Source organism: Ovis aries, chromosome 17 (genome assembly GCF_016772045.2).
Source record: "Ovis aries strain OAR_USU_Benz2616 breed Rambouillet chromosome 17, ARS-UI_Ramb_v3.0, whole genome shotgun sequence".
NCBI lineage: Eukaryota > Metazoa > Chordata > Mammalia > Artiodactyla > Bovidae > Ovis > Ovis aries.
Window position 1 is genome coordinate 40,573,439 of NC_056070.1, and position 19,379 is coordinate 40,592,817.

At 35.3% G+C, this 19,379-nt stretch overlaps 2 protein-coding genes across 2 annotated transcripts in view; both read right to left on the reverse strand.

The window, feature by feature from the left end:
• Nucleotides 1–1,409: 1,409 nt before the first annotated feature.
• LOC114108805 (cAMP-dependent protein kinase inhibitor alpha) lies at nucleotides 1,410–1,867 on the reverse strand. The gene has a single exon (XM_042234407.2). It carries the CDS (start codon nucleotides 1,705–1,707, stop codon nucleotides 1,495–1,497), a length of 213 nt encoding a protein of 70 aa, XP_042090341.1. The 5' UTR covers nucleotides 1,708–1,867; the 3' UTR covers nucleotides 1,410–1,494.
• Nucleotides 1,868–2,050: 183 nt separating this feature from the next.
• RXFP1 (relaxin family peptide receptor 1) overlaps nucleotides 2,051–19,379 on the reverse strand; it is a 116,023-nt gene continuing 98,694 nt past the window's right edge. Inside the window, exons 13-18 of the mRNA XM_012097572.3 lie at nucleotides 18,526–18,597; nucleotides 17,430–17,501; nucleotides 15,379–15,608; nucleotides 12,831–13,241; nucleotides 11,614–11,832; nucleotides 2,051–2,542 (exon numbers count right to left, since the gene is read on the reverse strand). Coding sequence (XP_011952962.3) covers nucleotides 2,241–2,542; nucleotides 11,614–11,832; nucleotides 12,831–13,241; nucleotides 15,379–15,608; nucleotides 17,430–17,501; nucleotides 18,526–18,597 — 1,306 coding nt within the window. The 3' untranslated portion in view covers nucleotides 2,051–2,240. The remainder of the gene's footprint in view (nucleotides 2,543–11,613; nucleotides 11,833–12,830; nucleotides 13,242–15,378; nucleotides 15,609–17,429; nucleotides 17,502–18,525; nucleotides 18,598–19,379) is intronic.

The window sequence follows — 19,379 nt, forward strand, 5'->3', positions numbered from 1 at the left end:
CCTTTTTACAATCTCATATAATGGTGCTCATTCAAAGCAAAAAGACAACTGGGCCAGAAATTGATAGAAAGGTGCTGTTTTGAGTTATCTTTTTTCCATAGGAATAAATGTGTATTACCTCTCAAGTGTATGAAGATTTGAAGAGAGGTAAAATGAGTTCTTAAAACAAAATATCTGTATTTTGCAAATAATGAGACATTTTCTCTGATGTTAGTATATTGATTATTAGAAAACATTAAACTTTTATTTAAAAGTGTCCATGATCTTTATGTTTGCAAGACAGGCAAAGCTGTACCTTAAACTAAGAGTTGCAGGTGAACTTTGTATTAATATATTATTTTTTTTTTCAGCTGCTAATGATGATTATTATTGTATCAGATTGCAATTCACACTAATTATTAGTAAAAGTTTACAAACATTAAAGAGTGCATAATAACATTTGGATCTGATAGGGCTGAAAAAAGACATGAAAAATACAACACAAGGGCTTTACTTTTGTGATTGGTGTCCACATGATTGCAAGGTCATTTTCTCCATCTTTTTCAGCTCCATGGAGATAAGCTGTCCTCCAAATGTTAGTAGTATCATACAGCACTGTAAGAAATTTGATTCCAGAGAAGAAAATATTTCCAGTGCTTAGGATTATTTTCTATTCTCTTTCCCATATCCCCAGTTCTCAAAAATTCTCACAATTGGAAATGAAAATATTAGTCGGAAAAAGTTCTCCATTTGGGAATAAGACAAAATTTGCAGACTGAACTCTGGTCTGTGCAGACACCAAACAGACTGAATTCAGGTAATATTCACATTAATGGATATTTTCAAATGTCTGTATAATAAGCAAAGGAGTCCTGATGAATCTGTTAGACTTAATTCATCAGCAGTGAATTAAGGGACAGATTGTTTTAAAAAAGTGTGTCCTATCTTGTGTACACCACCACGCTATGGAGCAGAATTTTTAGGCAGCCCTTTAAAAAATGAGTGGTATAAAAATTCACAGTAATGTGCATCATTTTTGTTTTTCATAAGCAATCGAAGAAGGGGGCAGTGCTGAGCATCTATATTGTACAATACAAAATAACAAAGCAGGAACACACAGATACATGATGCTAAAAACAGTACTTTCTGGATGGTTCTTTTACTGGGTGAATACTCAGGCCAGAGATATTTAAACTCTGGGGTTCAACCAACCTTGCTATTAGACACAATTAAATCCTCTGACATTGTGAGGCCAGATGCTACAGGAAGAATCATCATCTAGATCACTGCTACTCTCTACAAGCATTTCATCATATGGTCAAGTGAAAGGATCCGTACAAAATGACATCCAAACACAAGCCATGATTTCAACCATTGCTAATGCCAGAGGTAGAGAAAAGTCTGTCTGCAGCCACAGCCTCTGCCCCCACTTTTAGAAATAAATGCATTCCAGCCAGGTCTGGAGATTGGAGACATCGTCAGGTGTTGAAGAAGGTCAAAGTGGAGTGTTAACTTTCAGATTTTGCTGCTTCTCCTACTTTGTTCTGTTGAATTTCGCTGTGCATCTTCTTCCCCTTCTGTCTTGTTGATATCAAGACCTGCTAATTTCAAGGCTAATTCATTGCTGTTGCCACTTGCAGAGGAAACCAGGATATCATGTATTGCATTTCTTCTACCCGTTCTTCCTGAAGCAATAAAATCTGCATATGTAGTTTCCACATCAGTCATTGCTAACAAATATCCACATAGCAGGGGCTTCTCGGGCGCGATCGAGGCAGCGCACGTCCCAGGCGTCCGCTGCCCCAGGCTGCAGTGCCGCCGCGCCGGGCGCTGCGTGGTCAGCTCGGCTGGCCCCCACCTCACCTGCCAGCTGCTGCAGCCGCTCCCCTTAATATATTCTTGTAGTTATACAATTTAACATTGCAAGATTTTTTATTATTTGCTCCCAGGAATTTACCACAGTGCCATGCACATAGTGGGTACTCAGTAAAGGCATGCTAATAGAACAAATGAACCTTTCTGAAATATATTTGTCTTAATTTCCTATCCAAAATATATACTAATACATACATATTATCAATATAATTTATTTACCTTTACATGGGCAGCAGTCATTTTGATTTCTCCCAAATAACCTCATGTTCTTCTAAGCGAATTGATTTTAGCCATTATTATAAATTATTTTGTAGCATTTAGTTTATGCTCATAAATCCATTATGAAACATCTCACAGTATTCTGTGTAGAAATTGGTATCCGTCAGTTATGAATAGGAGTTGAGTTTAGTTGATTGAGAAATAAGTGATAATTCAGAGGAGTCTGTGAAAAGAACTGGCTCCATTAACTCAGAAGGCATCTCCTGCATGGGCCACATTTCTACCCAGATGAATGACGGGGCATATGTCTTCTGACTTCCTTTGCTGTCTATAGATCTTCTCTGTCTGTAGTTATACCAAAACTGATGGATCATTTCTTTGAATGGTCTTGTGGTAAGAGTATAGAGAATCGGGTTCAAAGCACTGTTTATAGGCAGAATAAAAATCACTACCCAAGAAGTTATGGTACCTGGAAGAGAAAAATGAAATTCGTTGAGTTTCTGTGGATGTTTACGAGGTATGTAAACATCTTTTCCTTAGTTCTCCCCTAGCTGTCTTTTTAGTCTTAATTTCCCGCCCCTGATGTCACATAATTAAATACCAAGTCTACATGTAGCTCCAGGATGTTTTTCCAGGGTGTTAGTATTTGAGGGGGTACTGACATTTCACCCTATATATTGTCACCCTGCTTATTTAACTTATATGCAGAATACATCATGTAAATTCTGGGCTGGATGAAGCACAAGCTGAAATCAAGATTGCCAGGAAAAATTCAATAACCTCAGATATGCAGATGACACCACCCTTATGGCAGGAAGTGAAGAAGAACTAAAGAGCTCTTGATGAAGGTGAAAGAGGAGAGTGAAAAAGTTAGCTAAAAGCCCAACACTCAGAAAACTAAGAGCATGGCATCTGGTCCCATCACTTCATGGGAAATAGATGGGGAAACAGTGGAAACAGTGTCAGACTTTATTTTGGGGGGCTCCAAAATCACAGCAGATGGTGATTGCAGCCATGAAATTAAAAGACGCTTACTCCTTGGAAGAAAAGTTATGACCAACCTAGACAGCATATTAAAAAGTGGAGACATTACTTAGCCAACAAAAATCCGTCTAGTCAAGGCTATGGTTTTTCCAGTAGTAATGTATGGATGTGAGAGTTGGACTATAAAGAAAGCTGAGCACCGAATAATTGATACTTTTGAACTGTGGTGTTGGAGAAGACTCTTGAGAGTCCCTTGTACTTCAAGGAGATCCAACCAGTCCATCCTAAAGAAAATCAGTCCTGAATATTCATTGGAAGGACTGATGCTGAAGCTGAAACTTCAATAATTTGGCCACCTGACATGAAGAACTGACTCACTGGAAAAGACCCTAACACTGGGAAAGATTGAAAGCAGGAGGAGAAGGGGACGACAGAGGTTGAGATCGTTGGATGGCATCACTGACTCAATGGACATGAGTTTGAGTAGTCTCTGGGACTTGGTGATGGACAGGAAAGCCTGGTTTGCTGCCGTCCATGGGGTTGCAAAGAGTCGGACACAACTGAGTGACTGAACTGAACTGACATTTCAAGGACCAGTTTTCTGGCTAAGTAACCTCCTGAATACATCAACAAAAGAATTCTAGTAGCTAGAAATGTGTTTTTGTTTTTGTTTTAACCAGGTGATTACATATTACTCTGATATTCAATTTTAGGAAAAACAATATTGTTTAGTATTTAAATCATACCTTTGCAAGTGCTTTAATTATTAGGTAGTGCATGTAGTATTTCTTAGAATATATAGACTTATCCTTAATATATTTCTGCTATTTATTTGGTTTGAAAAACTGGTATGCATTTTTAGGCTTTTGACTAGATATTTATTTCAATAAAAACATCTTTGGCTAAACTTATCTTAAAATTACTGTAGTATATATGCAACTACCAAATACTCAGGTTTTCTTTATGATTTAATTTATGCTATGTTTCCTCTTTTACTTGTAAAATGCAAGGCAGTATCACCACTAACCATGGGAAAAAGCAAAATTAAAATTGCATGTTTATAAATTTTTGAAGTGTGAGTGCATATTGCAATATGCCTACAGTTAACAGGATTTCATACATTTTTATTGTGGTAATTATATAAAACATAAAAATGTGCATTTTAACCATCTTTAAGTGTACAGTTCAGTGGCATTAACTACATTCAGATTGTTGTGAACCATCACCACCATCCATTTCCAAAGCTTTCTTGTGTTTCCACACTGAAACTCTGTGCCTTTATACAGTAACCCCCCATACCTTCCTCCCCCTAATCCCTGACAACAGCATTCACAAAATTTCTGTCTTTGTGAACTTGATTACACTAGTTACCTCATATAAGTGGAGTCATACAGTATTTGTCCTTTTGTGACTGGCTTGTTTCAATAGCATAATGTCTTCAGAATCTATCCATATTGTAGCATATATCAGAATTTCCTCCCTTTAAAGGCTGAATAATAATCCACTGTGTGTGGTTTAAGCATTCATCCAGTGATGGACACTTGGGTTGTTTCATTTCCACATTTTGGCTTCTGTGAATAATGCTGCCTTGCACTTGGGTGTATGAATGCATGATTCCCTAATTTCAGTTCTTTCGGGGATATAATCAGAAGTAGAATTTCTGGGTCCCATGGGAATTCTATGTTTAATTTTTTGAGGAACCACCATAGTGTTTTCTATAGCAGCTGTGCCATTTTACTTTCCTACCAGTACAAGAGTTCTCATTTCTCCACATCCTCACCAGTACTTGTTATTTTCTGTTTTTGAGAACAACCATCCTAATGAGTATGGTGCACCTTATTTTGAAATATCAAGAGTGCCTTATCATCATCTCTCACACTCTGGTAATGTTCCTTAAATTGCTATGTAGTCCAGGAATAAAAATTTCCTATGTTCTGGAAAAAATGAAGCAATTACTTGATTATCATATTGACCTGTGTTCCTTTCTGGTCATCTCAAGCATGGAATTATTAGAATTTCAACACACTGAAAGTAATTTATTTGAGCAATTAATACACTAGAGGATATCAATGGTAGATTGGGTGATACAGAAGAACTTGGAAGACAGAATAGTGTAAATCACCCAATTAGAACAGCAAGAAGAAAAAATAATTTTAAGAAATGAGGATAGTTTAAAGGACTTCTGAGACAAGTATACAAATATTTGCATTATTAGGGTCCCAGAAGGTGAAAAGAGACAGGAAGGGGGAAAATGTATTTGATTAAATAATGGCTGAAAATTTCCTTCACCTGAAGAAGGAATCAGATATACACATCCAGGAAGCACATAAAGTCCCAAACAAAATGAACTCAAAGAGATACACACTAAGGCATACAATAAGTAAAATGGCAGGAGTTAAACATACAGAGAGAATTTTAAAGGCAACAAGAGAAAGAAAAAGAGTTGCCTACAAGTTGATTTTTCAGAAGAAATTTGCAGGTCAGAAGTGGGTGGCATGATGTATTTAAAGTGCTGAAAGAAAAATACTTATAACCTGGTTATGTTATCATTCAGAATTGAAAGAGCACTAAAGAGCTTCCCAAGAAGAAAAGAATTTAAAAATTCATCACTACTAAGCCAGCCTCACAAGAACTGTCAAAGGGACTTTTACAAGTGTAAAAAAGAAGGCCATAATAAAAAATAATATATATGAGGAAAAAAATCTTATGGATACAGGTAAATATATAGAAAAGGCAGTGGATCAACTATTTTAAAGAACTAATATGAAGATTAAAAGACAAAAGTTGTAAAATAAACATCAAGTATAACTTAAATAGCTAATGCTGTAAAATAGACATCAAAATGAAACTTCACAGGGAAATAATAAAATTTAGAATAAAAAGTATATATATGTGCGTGTGTATATATACATACATGCATATATATATATAGGAAACTACAAACCATAAACCAACAACAGATACACACACACACACACACACACACACACACACACACACAAAACAAAGGGAAAGGAATCCAAACATAACACTAAAGAAAATTAAGGATAGATGCTAAAGACAAAAAGGAAAACTATAAAAACAACCAGAAAACAAGTAGCAAAATGGCAATAAGTACATAACTATGAATAATCACTTTAAATGTAAATAGACTAAATGCTCCAGAAGAAAGACATAGGGTGACTAAATGGATGAAAAAATAAGCACCATCTGTATACTATCTACAAGAGAGCCACTTCAGAACAAAGAGTCACACATACTGAAAATAAAGAGATGGAAAAAGATATTCCATGTAGATGAAAAGAAAGCTGGGTTATCAATATACATATCAGACAACATAGACTTTAAAGAGAAGTCTGAAGCCAAAGACAAAGAAGGGCACCTATATAATGAAAAAGGGTAAACCCAAGAAAAGGATATAACATTTGTAAACACATATGTACCTAACACAGAAGCACCTAAATATATAAAGCAAATATTATCAGACATAAAGGGAGAAACTGACAGTATTACAAGATAGTAAGAGACATTAATACCCTACTCACATCAATGGCTATATCATCCAGACAGAAAATCAATAAGGAAACAGTGGCTTTAAGCAACACATTATATCATATGGACTTAATAAATATCTACAGAATATTCCATTAAGAACAGAAGATTAATAATCTCAAATATGCAAATAACCTTTTCTAGGATAAATCACATGCTAAGCCACAAAATAAGTCTTCATAAATTTAATAAGACTGAAATCATATCAAGCATCTTTTCCAACCACAATAGTATGAAACTAGAAACCAGTTACAGGAAGAAACTGGAAAAACACAAGTATAGATTAAACAACATGCTACTAAAAACCTAATGGATCAACAAAGAAATCAAAGAGGAAATAAAAATATCTTAAGATGAATGAAAATAGAAACACAACCCTACAGAATGTATGGACTACAGCAAATGCAGTTCTAAGAGGAAAGTTTATAGGGATTTATCACCACCTCAAGAAATAAAAAAATCCAAATAGACAACCTAGCTTTCTAATTAAAGGAACTAGAAAAAGAACAAACATAGGCCGAAGTTCGTAGAAAGAAGGAAGTAGTAAAGATCAGAGAAGAAATAAATGAAACAGAGACTAAAAACAATAGAAAAGAACAGTGAAATTAAGAGTTTGTTTTTGAAAAAAATATTGATAGATCTTTAGCCAGACTCAACAAAAAAGAGCGGAATCAAAACGGATAAAATTAGAAATGACAAAGTAGTTACAATTGATATCATATAAGTACAAACAATCATCAGAGAAGACTACAAACAGTTATATGCCAACATACTGGGCCATCTACAAGAAATGGATACATTCTTAGAAACATAAAATCTTATAAGAGTGAATCAGGAAAAATATGGAAAAAGGTATTCTGTACAAATGGAAATCAAAAGAAAGCCAGAGTAATATTTATATCAGACAAATGACTTTAACATGAAGACTATTACAAGCCACAAAGACTCTTACTACCTAATAATGAAGGGATCAAATCAAGAAGAACATAGAACAATTATATATACATATGCATCCAATATAGAATCATCTAAATATATAAGGTAAATATTAATGAACATAAATGCAGAAATCATTAGTAACACAATAATAGTAGGGGATTTTAAAATCTTATATCAATGAACTGATCATCCAGACAGAAAATCAATAAGGAAACACTGGCCACAAAATGAGCCTCAGTAAATTTAAGAACACTGAAGTCATATCAAGTATCTTTTCTGACTATGATGCTATGAGACTAGAAATCAACTATAAGAAAAAACCTGCAAAAAGCACGTGGAGGCTAAACAATGTGCTACTAAACAACCAACAGATCGCTGAAGAAATCAAAGAGGAAGTAAATAAAAAAAAATACCCAGAGACAAATGTAAATGAAAACAGATGATCTAAAATCTCTGGGATGCATCAAAAGCAGCTCTAAGAGGACAGGTTATATCAATACAAGCTTTGTTGTTGTTTTGTCACTAAGTTGTATCTGACTCTTTGTGACCCCATGAACTGTAGCCTGCCAGGCTTCTCTGTCCATGGGATTTCCCAGGCAAGAATATTGAAGTGGGTTGCCATTTCCTTCTCCAGAGGATCTTCCTGACCAAGGGATTGAACTCATGTCTCCTGCATTAGCAGACAGTTTCTTTACCACTGATCCACCTGGGAAGCCCAGCAATACAAGCTTACTTCAGGAAATAAGAAAAATCTTAAATAAACAACCTAACCTTACACCCACAGGCTCTATGGAAAAAAGAACAAACAAAATTCAAAATTAGTAGAAGGAAATGAATCAAAAAAAACAGAGCAGAAATAAGTGAAATAGAGACTAAATATACAATAGAGAAGATCAATGAAACTAAAATCTGGTTCTTGGAAAAGATAAACACAATTGGTAATTCTTAACCTGACTCATAAAAAAACAAGGAAGAGGGTCCAAATCAACAAAATCAGAAATGAAAAAGAAGTTACAACTGACATCATAGAAATACAAAGATCATAAAACAGGCAACCTAAAAGAAATGGACAAATACTTAGAAAGGTACAATCTCTCAAGACTGAACTAGGAAGGAAAAGAAAATAAGAACAGATGAATTACAAGTACTGAAATTGAATCTGTGATTAAAAACTCCTCTAACAAAAGTCCAGGACCAGATGTATATTTTTATATACCAATTATGAACTATCAGTAGTCAAGAAAACCATCCCACTTACACTCAAATCAAAAAGGATAGAATACCTAGGAATAATCTAACAATGAAGCAAAAGACCTGTATTCTGAAAACTGTAAGACACTGATGAAAAAAAATGAAAATAATACAAGTACACGGAAAGATATACCATTTTCATGGATTGGAAGAATTAATATTGTCAAAATGTCCATACTACTCAGTTCAATCTATAGATTCAATGCAATTCCTATCCAAATACCCATGACATTTTTCACAGAACTAGAACAAAGAATACTGAAATTTGTATGGAACCACAAAAGATCCCAAATAGCTAAAGCAATCTTGAGAAAGAGGAACAGAAGTGGAAGTATCATACTTGATGATTTCCGACTATACTACAAAGCTACCATAATCAAAACAGCATGAGGACTTTCCTGGTACTACAGTGATTAAGAATCTACCTGCTGGGACTTCCCTGATGGTCCATTGGTTAAGATTCTGAGCTCCCAATGCAGTGGGCCCAGGAATTAGATCCCACATGCTGCAAGCAAGAGTTTGCATGCTGTGCTAGGACTTGGCACAGACAAATAAATAAAAAAAAAGATAAAAGAATCTACCTGCCAAGGCAGGGGACATTTTTTCAATCCCTAGTCCAGGAACTAAGATCCCACATGCCATGGAACAGCTAAGCCCATGCACCACAATTACTAAGCCTGCATGCTGCAACTACTGCAGCCTGCATGCGCTAGAGCCCATGCTCTACAACACAGAAGCCACTTCAATGAGAAGAAGTCTATACACAGCAACTAGAGAGTAGTCCCTGTTCATTGCAACTAGAGAAAGTCCATGCACAACAATGAAGAGCCCGGGCATGAAAAGCCCATGCACTACAACAAGGACCCAGAAAAGCCAAAAATAAATAGATAATTTAAAAAAAAAAAGGTATGGCACTAGCACAAAACAAAGACACAGTCAATGGAACAGAATAGAGAGCCCCAAAATAAACCCACACATTTATGGTTAGGTAATGTATGACAAAGGAGGCAAGAATATACAATGTGAAAAAGGCAGTCTCTGCAATAAGTGACTGTTGGGAAAGGTGCACAGCTACACTGAAAAGAATAAAAGTAGAACATCCCATTTCACCTTATACAAAAATAAATTCAAAATGGATTAAAACCTTAAATATCAGACCTAAAGCTGTAAAACTAGAAGAAAACATATGCAGTAGACTCTCTGACATTAGTGTTAGCAATATTTTTTGGTTTCTATTTCCTCAGCCAAGGGAAACAAAAAACTAACAAATGAGACCTGATTAAACTAAAAAGCTTTTGCACAGCAAAAGAAGCTATTGACAAAATAAAAGACAACTACTGAATGGGAGAAGATACTTGCAAAAGACGTGACTGATGAGGGGTAATATCCAAGATACATAAAGAACAAATACAACTCAATATAAAAAAAAATCTGTTTAAAAAATAAGAAGAAGACCTGAGTAGTCATTTTTCCAAAGAAGACTTATGGATGGTCAACAGGCGCATGAAAAAATGCTCAACAACACTAATCCTTAGAGAAATGCAAATCAAAACCACTGTGAGATATCACCCCACACCTGTCAGTGTGGCTATCACCCAAAAGACAAGAAATAACAAATGTTGGTGAGATGTGGAGCAAAGGAAACCCTTGTACACTGTTGATAGGAATATAAATTGGTGTAGCCACAATGTAAAATAGTATGGAAGTTGTTCCTCAAAAAATTAAAAATAGAACTACTATACAATCCAGCAATTCCACTCCTTGGTATATATCCAAAAAAAGTGAAAACGCTAATCCAAAAAGATACATATATCCCAATGTTCATTCCAGTGCTGCTCTCAGTAGACATGATATGGAGGCAACCTAAAAGGCCATTGACAGATGAATGAATAGAAAAGATGTGGTATATAAACACAATGGAATGTTACTCAAGCTTAATAAAAACAAGAATTAAATCTTGCCATTTGTAACAACGTGGATGGCCCTGGAGGGTATTAGGCATAGTGCAATAAGTCAGACAGAGAAAACCAAATACTGTATGTTTTCACTTATATGTTGAATCTAAAAAACAAAACAAGCAAACAAATATATCAAAACAAAAACAGACTCATGGATACAGAGAATAAACTAGTGGTGACCACAGAGGAGAGGGCTGGGGGTAGGAAAAAATAGGTGAACGATATTAAAAGGTATGAACTACCAGCTTTAAAATAAATAAGTCACAGAGATGTATTGTATAGCACCGGTAATATAGTCAGTATTTTATGTTTACTTTGAATGTTGTGTAATCTATAAAAATACTGAATTGCTATGTCATACACCTGAGACTAATGTAATTTTATAAGTTAACTACACTTTAACACATTGAAATTTTTAAAAAGAAAACTATTTAATTTAAGAAAGTGTTAGTCGCTCAGTCATGTCCAGTTCTTTGTGGCCCTGTGGATTGAAGCTCGCCTGGCCCCTCTGTCCGTGGAATTCTCCAGGCGAGAATACTGGAGTGGGTGGCCATTCCCTTCTCCAGGGGATCTTCCTGACCCAGGAATTGAACCCGGGTCTCACTTCATTTAAGAAAAGAACTTTAATTTACAAGTAAATAACATTAATCTAAAAATAAAAGGAAATGGCTTAGGAAAAAAAGAACTAAGCAACTTCCTCCGAGTAAACATTTGATCAATGAACAGCGTTTTAACTACATGTAACTCTGACTTATGATTCTTGAAATGAGTAACTGTTAGTGATCTTAATACTCTTTCTAGAGGAACTCTGTAGAAACAGGTTTATTATATCATTATAGGGAGAAAAAATTTGTACCTGGTATTTCTACCTGAAGCAATGAGAGAAATTTCAGTATAAAGATGGGTATCCAGCATAATGCATCAGTAAATACAATAAAGAAAAACCGTTTGGCAAGGATCATCTCTTTTCTAACTTGATTCTGTACTTCATTTGCTGTTATGGCACTTTGATGGATGCTGTAAAACATACTTCCGTAGGAAAAAACTATGATGAGAAATGCTGCCAAGTTAATACCTGTTAAGAACACATAGATTATTATTAATCAATATGAGCATTCTTTCAAAACAAACATACCTTTAGCAGTTATTATAAAGGAGAAGGCAAAGACCACAATGTGCTTTTTGTTCTTTATAAGAATTACTAAAGTGCAAAAATCATGAATTAAAAAATTTAAATATTGTTGGAGTTATAAGAATGATGCAATGTTTAATTTTAAAATGACGTATTAAAATTAGATTTCAGTGATTATAGTGATTCAGTGAATATCCTGGGATTATTAAATTAATCTGTCTATTCTTTTTGTAATTCAGTTACATACTTTGAGAATATTTTTTCGAAAGGAAACACTTGTCTACTCCCAAGCCAAAGACCTGTGTTGCTACTTTGACTCTATTATAAACGCAAAGAGTTGGAATATATTTTGCTTAGTATTATTAGGGTGAATGCATGAAATGCAAGTGTTTAAAGTCTTATCTTTTATTAAAGTGCATCATATGTGAATTAATATGATAAAGTGGTAATTTAGAAAAATTCCCTTTAGGGAGTTTTGATAAAATCCACCCCCAGTGTCCATTCTGGCTAGAAGATCTGAAATTAAAATAAATATTAAAAGACATAAATTGTGACTTATTTTAACATTTAAATAAAGGGGCTTTTAAAAAATTTTAAAACTCATTTTAAGTCTTGAATCTGCTACAGTATTTTTTTCTGTTTTTTTTTTTTTTTTTCTGAAAGACATGTGGGATCTTAGTTCCCTGAATAAGGATTGATTTTGTTTTTGCTATTCTTTTTGTTTCATTTTTGGATGGCAACACACAACATGTAAGATCTTAGTTCCCTTGTCAAGGATCAAACCCACATCTCCTGAATTGCAAAGCAGATTCTTAACCAGTGGACCACCAGGGAAGTCCCTCCAGCCAGGGATTGAAACTGCACGCTTTATATTGCAAAGGGAAATCTTAACCACTGGACTGCCAAGTCCTTGAAAAGGCTTTTAATACAGAATTTCTTACCAAGAAAAATTGCCACTGAATAAATCTGGGCTCCAGTACTTTCTGCATCTTCTGAATGAAGAGGGAAACATACTCCGTTGGTGCCATAGTAGTTTTTGAAAAATTTCTTATTGCTCAGTGGAATGAAAGCCACAATAACCCCAATAATCCAAATAAGAATCAAAACTGTAATGGTTCTGCATTTTCCAAGTCTTAAACATCTAAAAGGATACACAATGCAGATATATTTTTCCAGTGTCAGAAATGTTAAAAGTAATACAGATACTTCTGTGGACAGAATGGCCAGGGACCCCAGAAGCTGACAATGAGTGCTCTCCATCCACAGCTGCGCATGTTTATTGTATTCTCCTCGAAACTTCAGGTCAAAGGCTCCGATCACAAATAAATAGATTCCCATCAAGCAGTCGGCACCTGCAGGAATCAGTAAATTTAACAAATGTAGAGAAATAAATAGGTGAAATGGAATTATCATTAAACAGTAATATTTTTAACATTAGCCCCAAATAGACAAGTGTCTCTATCTTAGGGGGAGGTAAGATGTATTCTAAAACTTCATTTATGCGTGAGGACCATTTCATCAACTCTCTCTGATAACAACGCTTACAGCATCCTCTGCAGCTAAATATGTAAGCATGTCTCTGCTTTTATCTAACACACAGGTCTGTAAGAGCAGGGATCTTATCTGTTTTGTTTTCCTTCTTAGCCCCATCACCTAGAAATGCTGAATAAATGAGTAAAATGCAAATATGTTCTGCATTCAGTCACGGACAAGATAGGGGTATTATAATTTGGTTCATTTCTTCCACTGAAATTCTCCCAGTTTAAGAAGTTAAGTCATTCAAAATCCCAGAGAAAGTATTTCAGAAGCTGCTATGATAGCGTAATGAGTATGAATTTTGAGATCTATAATTTAGAAGAAATGAATAATTATGAAGTGCTCTGTAGTTAGTATAATTTTAAGGGGTTTAAATGTCTTATCCAGAGGTGGTCTAAGCAAAACCTGTTCTGATTCTTTCTTCCCATGTTAACATCTTTCTCTCTCTTTTCAGACTCCTCCAAATCAGTTGTTCATGTGATACATTTCTTGATGTATTTTCTAAGTAAATATTGCATATCATAAAGAGAATTTTTTTTCCACTGTGTAAGCATTCTACACAATGATCCTAAAATCACAGTATAAATCAAAAGACTAGCCTTAATCTTTAAACACTGAGGTTATATTCTAGCCTTTACCAGGGAAATTGAGTGAACTCAAAAATTTTATAGCTAGCAATACAAAGTAGTTAATTTCTGAGTTCTGATTCTTAGGCAGTTTGCAATGAAAAAACAGTTCAGCCTTAGACTTTGAATGAGTGTAGGGGTAAGACAGCACAGCACTCATAAAAAGTAGGACGCCATGTAGATAGATGTTTGCTTGAGGGAGTATGGGTGAATTATACGGCACTTGACCCAGATTATAAACAACCGGAACACTAGTTTCTTGCTTTTATTTCTTTTTAAAAATATTCTTCATTTAACATACTACCTTGCAATCACATTTCAACAACTTGAAAAAATTTAATACTACTTAAAACACTTTCTTATTTAAATATTTCAAATTATGAATGGAAAAGATGTTAGAAGCTCAGAGACCAGAAGAACAATAATGTCTGAACTTAGTGTCTATGAACTGGATGTCTACATACAAAATAAACAGAGCTCTGGGTGTGAAAATGTGACGATGAAAGGTTTCAAGGTTATTCATAGTAAAAAATTTTGCATGCTTTCAAAAAATACTACACCGGCTTTCCTGGTGGCTCGGCCAGTAGAGAATCTACCTATAACTCAGGGGACCCCGGTTCGATTCCTGGGTCAGGAGAAGGAAGTGGCAACCAACTCCAGTATTCTTGCCTGGAGAATCCTATGGACAGAGGAGACTGGCGGCTACAGTCCATGAGGTCACAAAGAGTCGCACACAACTGAGCGACTAACTCACAAAATACTATACTTTTACAGAAGAAAGTGAATGAACAAATGCTTCCTTATCAGACAAAATTAATGAATGAGAGCTTCATTAATCTGCGTAAGGTGACTGAGTTTTCTTACTTTAAAAACTTTCTTATCACTTTACTTTCATATAGCATTTCATCGCGGAGAAGGCAATGGCACCCCACTCCAGTACTCTTGCCTGGAAAATCCCATGGACGGAGGAGCCTGGTAGGCTGCAGTCCACGGGCTCGCGAAGAGTCGGACACGGCTGAGCGACTTCACTTTCACTTCTCACTTTCGTGCATTGGAGAAGGAAATGGCACCCCACTCCAGTGTTCTTGCCTGGAGAATCCCAGAGACAGAGGAGCCAAGTAGGCTGCCATCTATGGGGTCGCACAGAGTCGGAGACGACTGCAGTGACTTAGCGGCAGCATTTAATTGAATGCTTAGAAAACAGCTAAGCAAAGGGGAGAAAATTTTAACACCCTATGATTCTAGTACTCTGGTTACTTATTTTCTAATAGTAACACTTTAATATATTTCAAAACTTGTAGTTCCTCTTCAGCCAGGAAATACTCACAGCAGAGAGAAATGATTGACATGGCATGCAGCTTGTTTTCAGACCTGATATAAGGTCGCATACAGATGACAAAGATGTTTCCAAAGCACGTAACTGCAGACACAACCCAGACGAACACTCTCTGAATAATGCTCGCCAAGAGATCCTCTAAAGATGAGAGTCCATCAGTGTTTGGTTTACAGATGCGAACATGTGGTGCATAGCCACAGTACTGAAATCTCTTAAAATAGCTGTTGTGCAAAGAGAAGGGAAAATAAGACTTTAAACTGAAATGTCACTCTACCTTAGTATCTATTTTCTCCATTTCCTCTGTAAAAAGAAAACATCTTAATATCAGTCTCAGAGGAATAAAAGTAAAACATTAAGGACACTAAAGTTTTATTAAGAAACTTAAGTTTAATTCTTTGTGTGGGAGCAGTAAATGGGCATAATGAACAGACAAGCATTAGACATATTTTAGAATATAAATCAATTGTTGTCATGTGATCAAGATAATACACCGAAGGAAACTGTTACTGGGTTTTCAGTGCTTGGTACATAGCTCCTGTGTTGCTGCAATTGATTTTGCTTTTTCACACCTGGGGGAAGAGAGTTAAAGGCTTTGTCCTCTGTGTGTCTATGGCTTTTCTGTTATAGACGTTGTATGATCTGTAACTACTTGCTAACACGTTTATTCTCACACTAGATTTTGGTACATGATAAGGTGTTGGATAAATATTTGTTGAGTGAATTCTTTCATCAGTAGAGAGACCTCCCTTGTTAATAAAAGACACCACTTGGATAATCAGTAATTACTACTGTGTACTACCAACACCCACACCATTTATTGAGCATTTTTGAAGTATAACTTCTCAAATCAGGAATAACTTCTTAAATCAGCTCAGTGAGGTTGGTGTTGCTATCACTGTATGAGGAGATGAATCTTCAATGGAGGCAAATTATCTGCTAGGAAACTTTCTACTAAGTCCAGAAATTTAGTATTCAAATTAGATCCATTTGCCCCTAAAGCCATGCACTCTGGCAAAAAGCATAAAGGATCTTTATAGTATAAAAAGCTGTAGTAATACAAGATAAAAACTTGACAATTACAGTCTATAGTCCTGTTGTTTAACTCTTGCTGCCTAGATCCCAGGATCTGCTCAATTCAAGTCTAGTCCTTGAGTTGTTTCTTGGGTTTTATGAGTTACACCAATTTCTTTCAATAAACTCTGCTTTGCTAAATTTTGTCAGAGTGCTTTATATTGTGTGTAACCAAGGAAACTTTTATAAACACGCCCTGAGGAATTATGGGGAAAAAAAATCAGTGTCCTCTGTTAGATTTAAAATACAAGCAAGATTATAGAGTGGTTGTGGCTGCCATGACACTTTCTAAATTATTCAGAATTAATTGCCTTGGCAAGGAGATCACTCTAATATTGTGTGTGTGTGTATTATATATACATATATATATATATATACTGCTACATACCACATTCAACTAAAGAAAATGTTTCTAAAGCATGTAATGATGGCATGATGGGACATGATGTTTGAATAAAAGATTTTTCAGAGTTTGCCATTTTATCCATACACCCTTGCTCCATCAAGTACTGACACTGTGGGCAGTTTTTCACTGAGGAGGCTTTCTCTCGTCCTTCCTCCATTTACATGAATTATTTACAATTGTTTGATGTTGTTTATGTGACTTCCTACTTTTTCACCTGGTTGCATTTATGCCATGTGCACCAGTTGCTAGCTTAGTGGGCAATCATGAATATCTGTGAATGTCATGAGAGGTCATTAGAGCTTACAAGCCTGAGTGGGTTCCCTCCACACTTGTGTTTTCTGACACTCAAACAAATCTCATTTCATTTTCTCAGACCAAATCATGGACAACTAAAAATCACCTCACCTTATATCTATGCTTTAAAAGTTAGTTATTGCTTAGGCAAATTAGTCAGTAGAAAATGTTAATAAATTGAATGTACTGCATATGGGGGTATTGGCACAATACAGGTGAAAACCTAAGAGATTAAAAATCAAGGTGAAGAACAAGAAAAACATCTGCTTACATGTAAGAGAGATTCATGAGCGGTCTAAACATCCTTTGTTGGATATTTGAAATTTCAATTCCATCTAGGCTGCTAAAATATCAAATTATCAAAAAACATATGTTATGCAGGGTATAATGAGCTTTTGTGAAGGACAGTTTAATATACAATTATTTAATTATTTATTCTGAACTAAAAATTCATACTTAGCCTTCCCTGGGCACCTTCCCAGTTCCTTTCATTGCATGAAAGATTTTTAAAATTCTATAGTGCTTTACAATTTTCCAAAGTTTCACACATATGATTTCATGTGATCCCATAATAACCCTTTCTCCCCCCAATGCCTTTTTGATTCTGCTATTTATATACAATATAAATACTTATATTTATATTGATTCTATATATTTCCTATTTCAATTTTTGGCTTCTAATAGATTGTGGCATGATGCTTTTTTCATAGTAACTACTCAACAAATATATGTGAAATAAATGAATAAACATTGCCTTTTGACGATATTGCAATTGCAGAGAGGGGCATTTTACATTCTTGAAATGTTTCTAATAATTTTTTAATAACTTTTTTCTAATAAAATGACATTTTACTGAGGGAACACTTAAAAGAACTGAAGCACACTTTCTTAAGGCAATTCATAGAACTAACATAATTTAGGTTTAACACCACACATAATGTGTGTGTGTTTGTGTGTGTGTGTGGCAAGTAAAGATTTATATAATCTAGAACATTCTATTTTGGGATAACAATAGTTATAATAAACTCTTAGATACCCCCAGTGCTAATGAAGGAATAAATATGTATAGATGCCTTCAGAGAATCAAAACAAAGAATCCAATATAAGCTCCTGGTGATTATAGAAACATAGAAAGTGATTACTTATTATCTAATTTTTAGCTCATAAATATGAAAGATTAAACTAATAGCCATCTGTTTGTTTATAGCTCAGCAAGTACTCACATGGTTTCAGTAGAGTTTACCTAACATCCTGGGAATAAAGCTTCTGATTCAAGACTCTATTAATCTTATTTTATAGAATTTATTAGCTATTAGTACATAAGTAAAAAATGTATCATTAAACTATCCCCATAGGTGTATACTTACAGAGACTTGAGTTTGACAAGATTATCAAATTGGTTGGCTTGAATTGTCTGGATTGGGTTATAGGAAAGATTCCTGTTTAAAAAAAAACCAAAAACAACAGCAGCAATTGGTCATTTCTAGAAAGGATTTGAGTAAAGAGGAAGTATACCTGTTGACTGAGGGTTGCTTGTAAACATTAGCAAAAAAGTACATCAATGGCACTTGTACCATAGGGCTCATTAGACATTCAAATGGATTAATGTAGGTAGAACTCTTAGAACCATGCGTGGCTCTCAATAAGTGTCTTGGTGACAGCAAAAAGCTAAGAACCACATGATTATGAAGGCGGGGTGGTCCAGGGTGGTCCCACCAGGGAACCGGCAGACTTCCCAAACGGAAGCCACACCACTTCAGATGTTGCCTATCATCAGGTGTGATTTAAATAAAAGAGAAAAAGTCTCATTTAGTCAATTTGAATGAATGAAACCATATTGAATGCTTTTTACAATAAATCATGCGGCAAATAGTGGCATATTGCCTTAGCAAGTTATGAGGCATGAAGTGAAAAGTAAATGGCTTTATGGCTAGGAACAAAGAGATGAAGATAGTGCTAGAAGTTCTATCCAGAGGGATTAGGCAAGAAATAAAATAAGCGGCATCCAAATTGAGAAGTGAGAAGTAAAATTATCTCTGTTTACAGATGACGTTTTATGTGTGGAAAGTGAAAGTGTTAGTTGCTCAGTGGTGTCAGACTCTGTGATCCCACGGACTGTAGCCCACCAGGCTCCTCTGTCCGTGGAATTCTCCAGGCAAGAATACTGGAGTGGGTAGCCACTTCCTTCTCCAGGGTATCTTTTCAACCCAGGAATAAAACC

Coding starts and splice junctions, on each gene's coding strand:
- LOC114108805 (XM_042234407.2), bottom strand. CDS start 1,707: ATGACTGATGTGGAAACTACATATGCAGATTTTATTGCTTCAGGAAGA.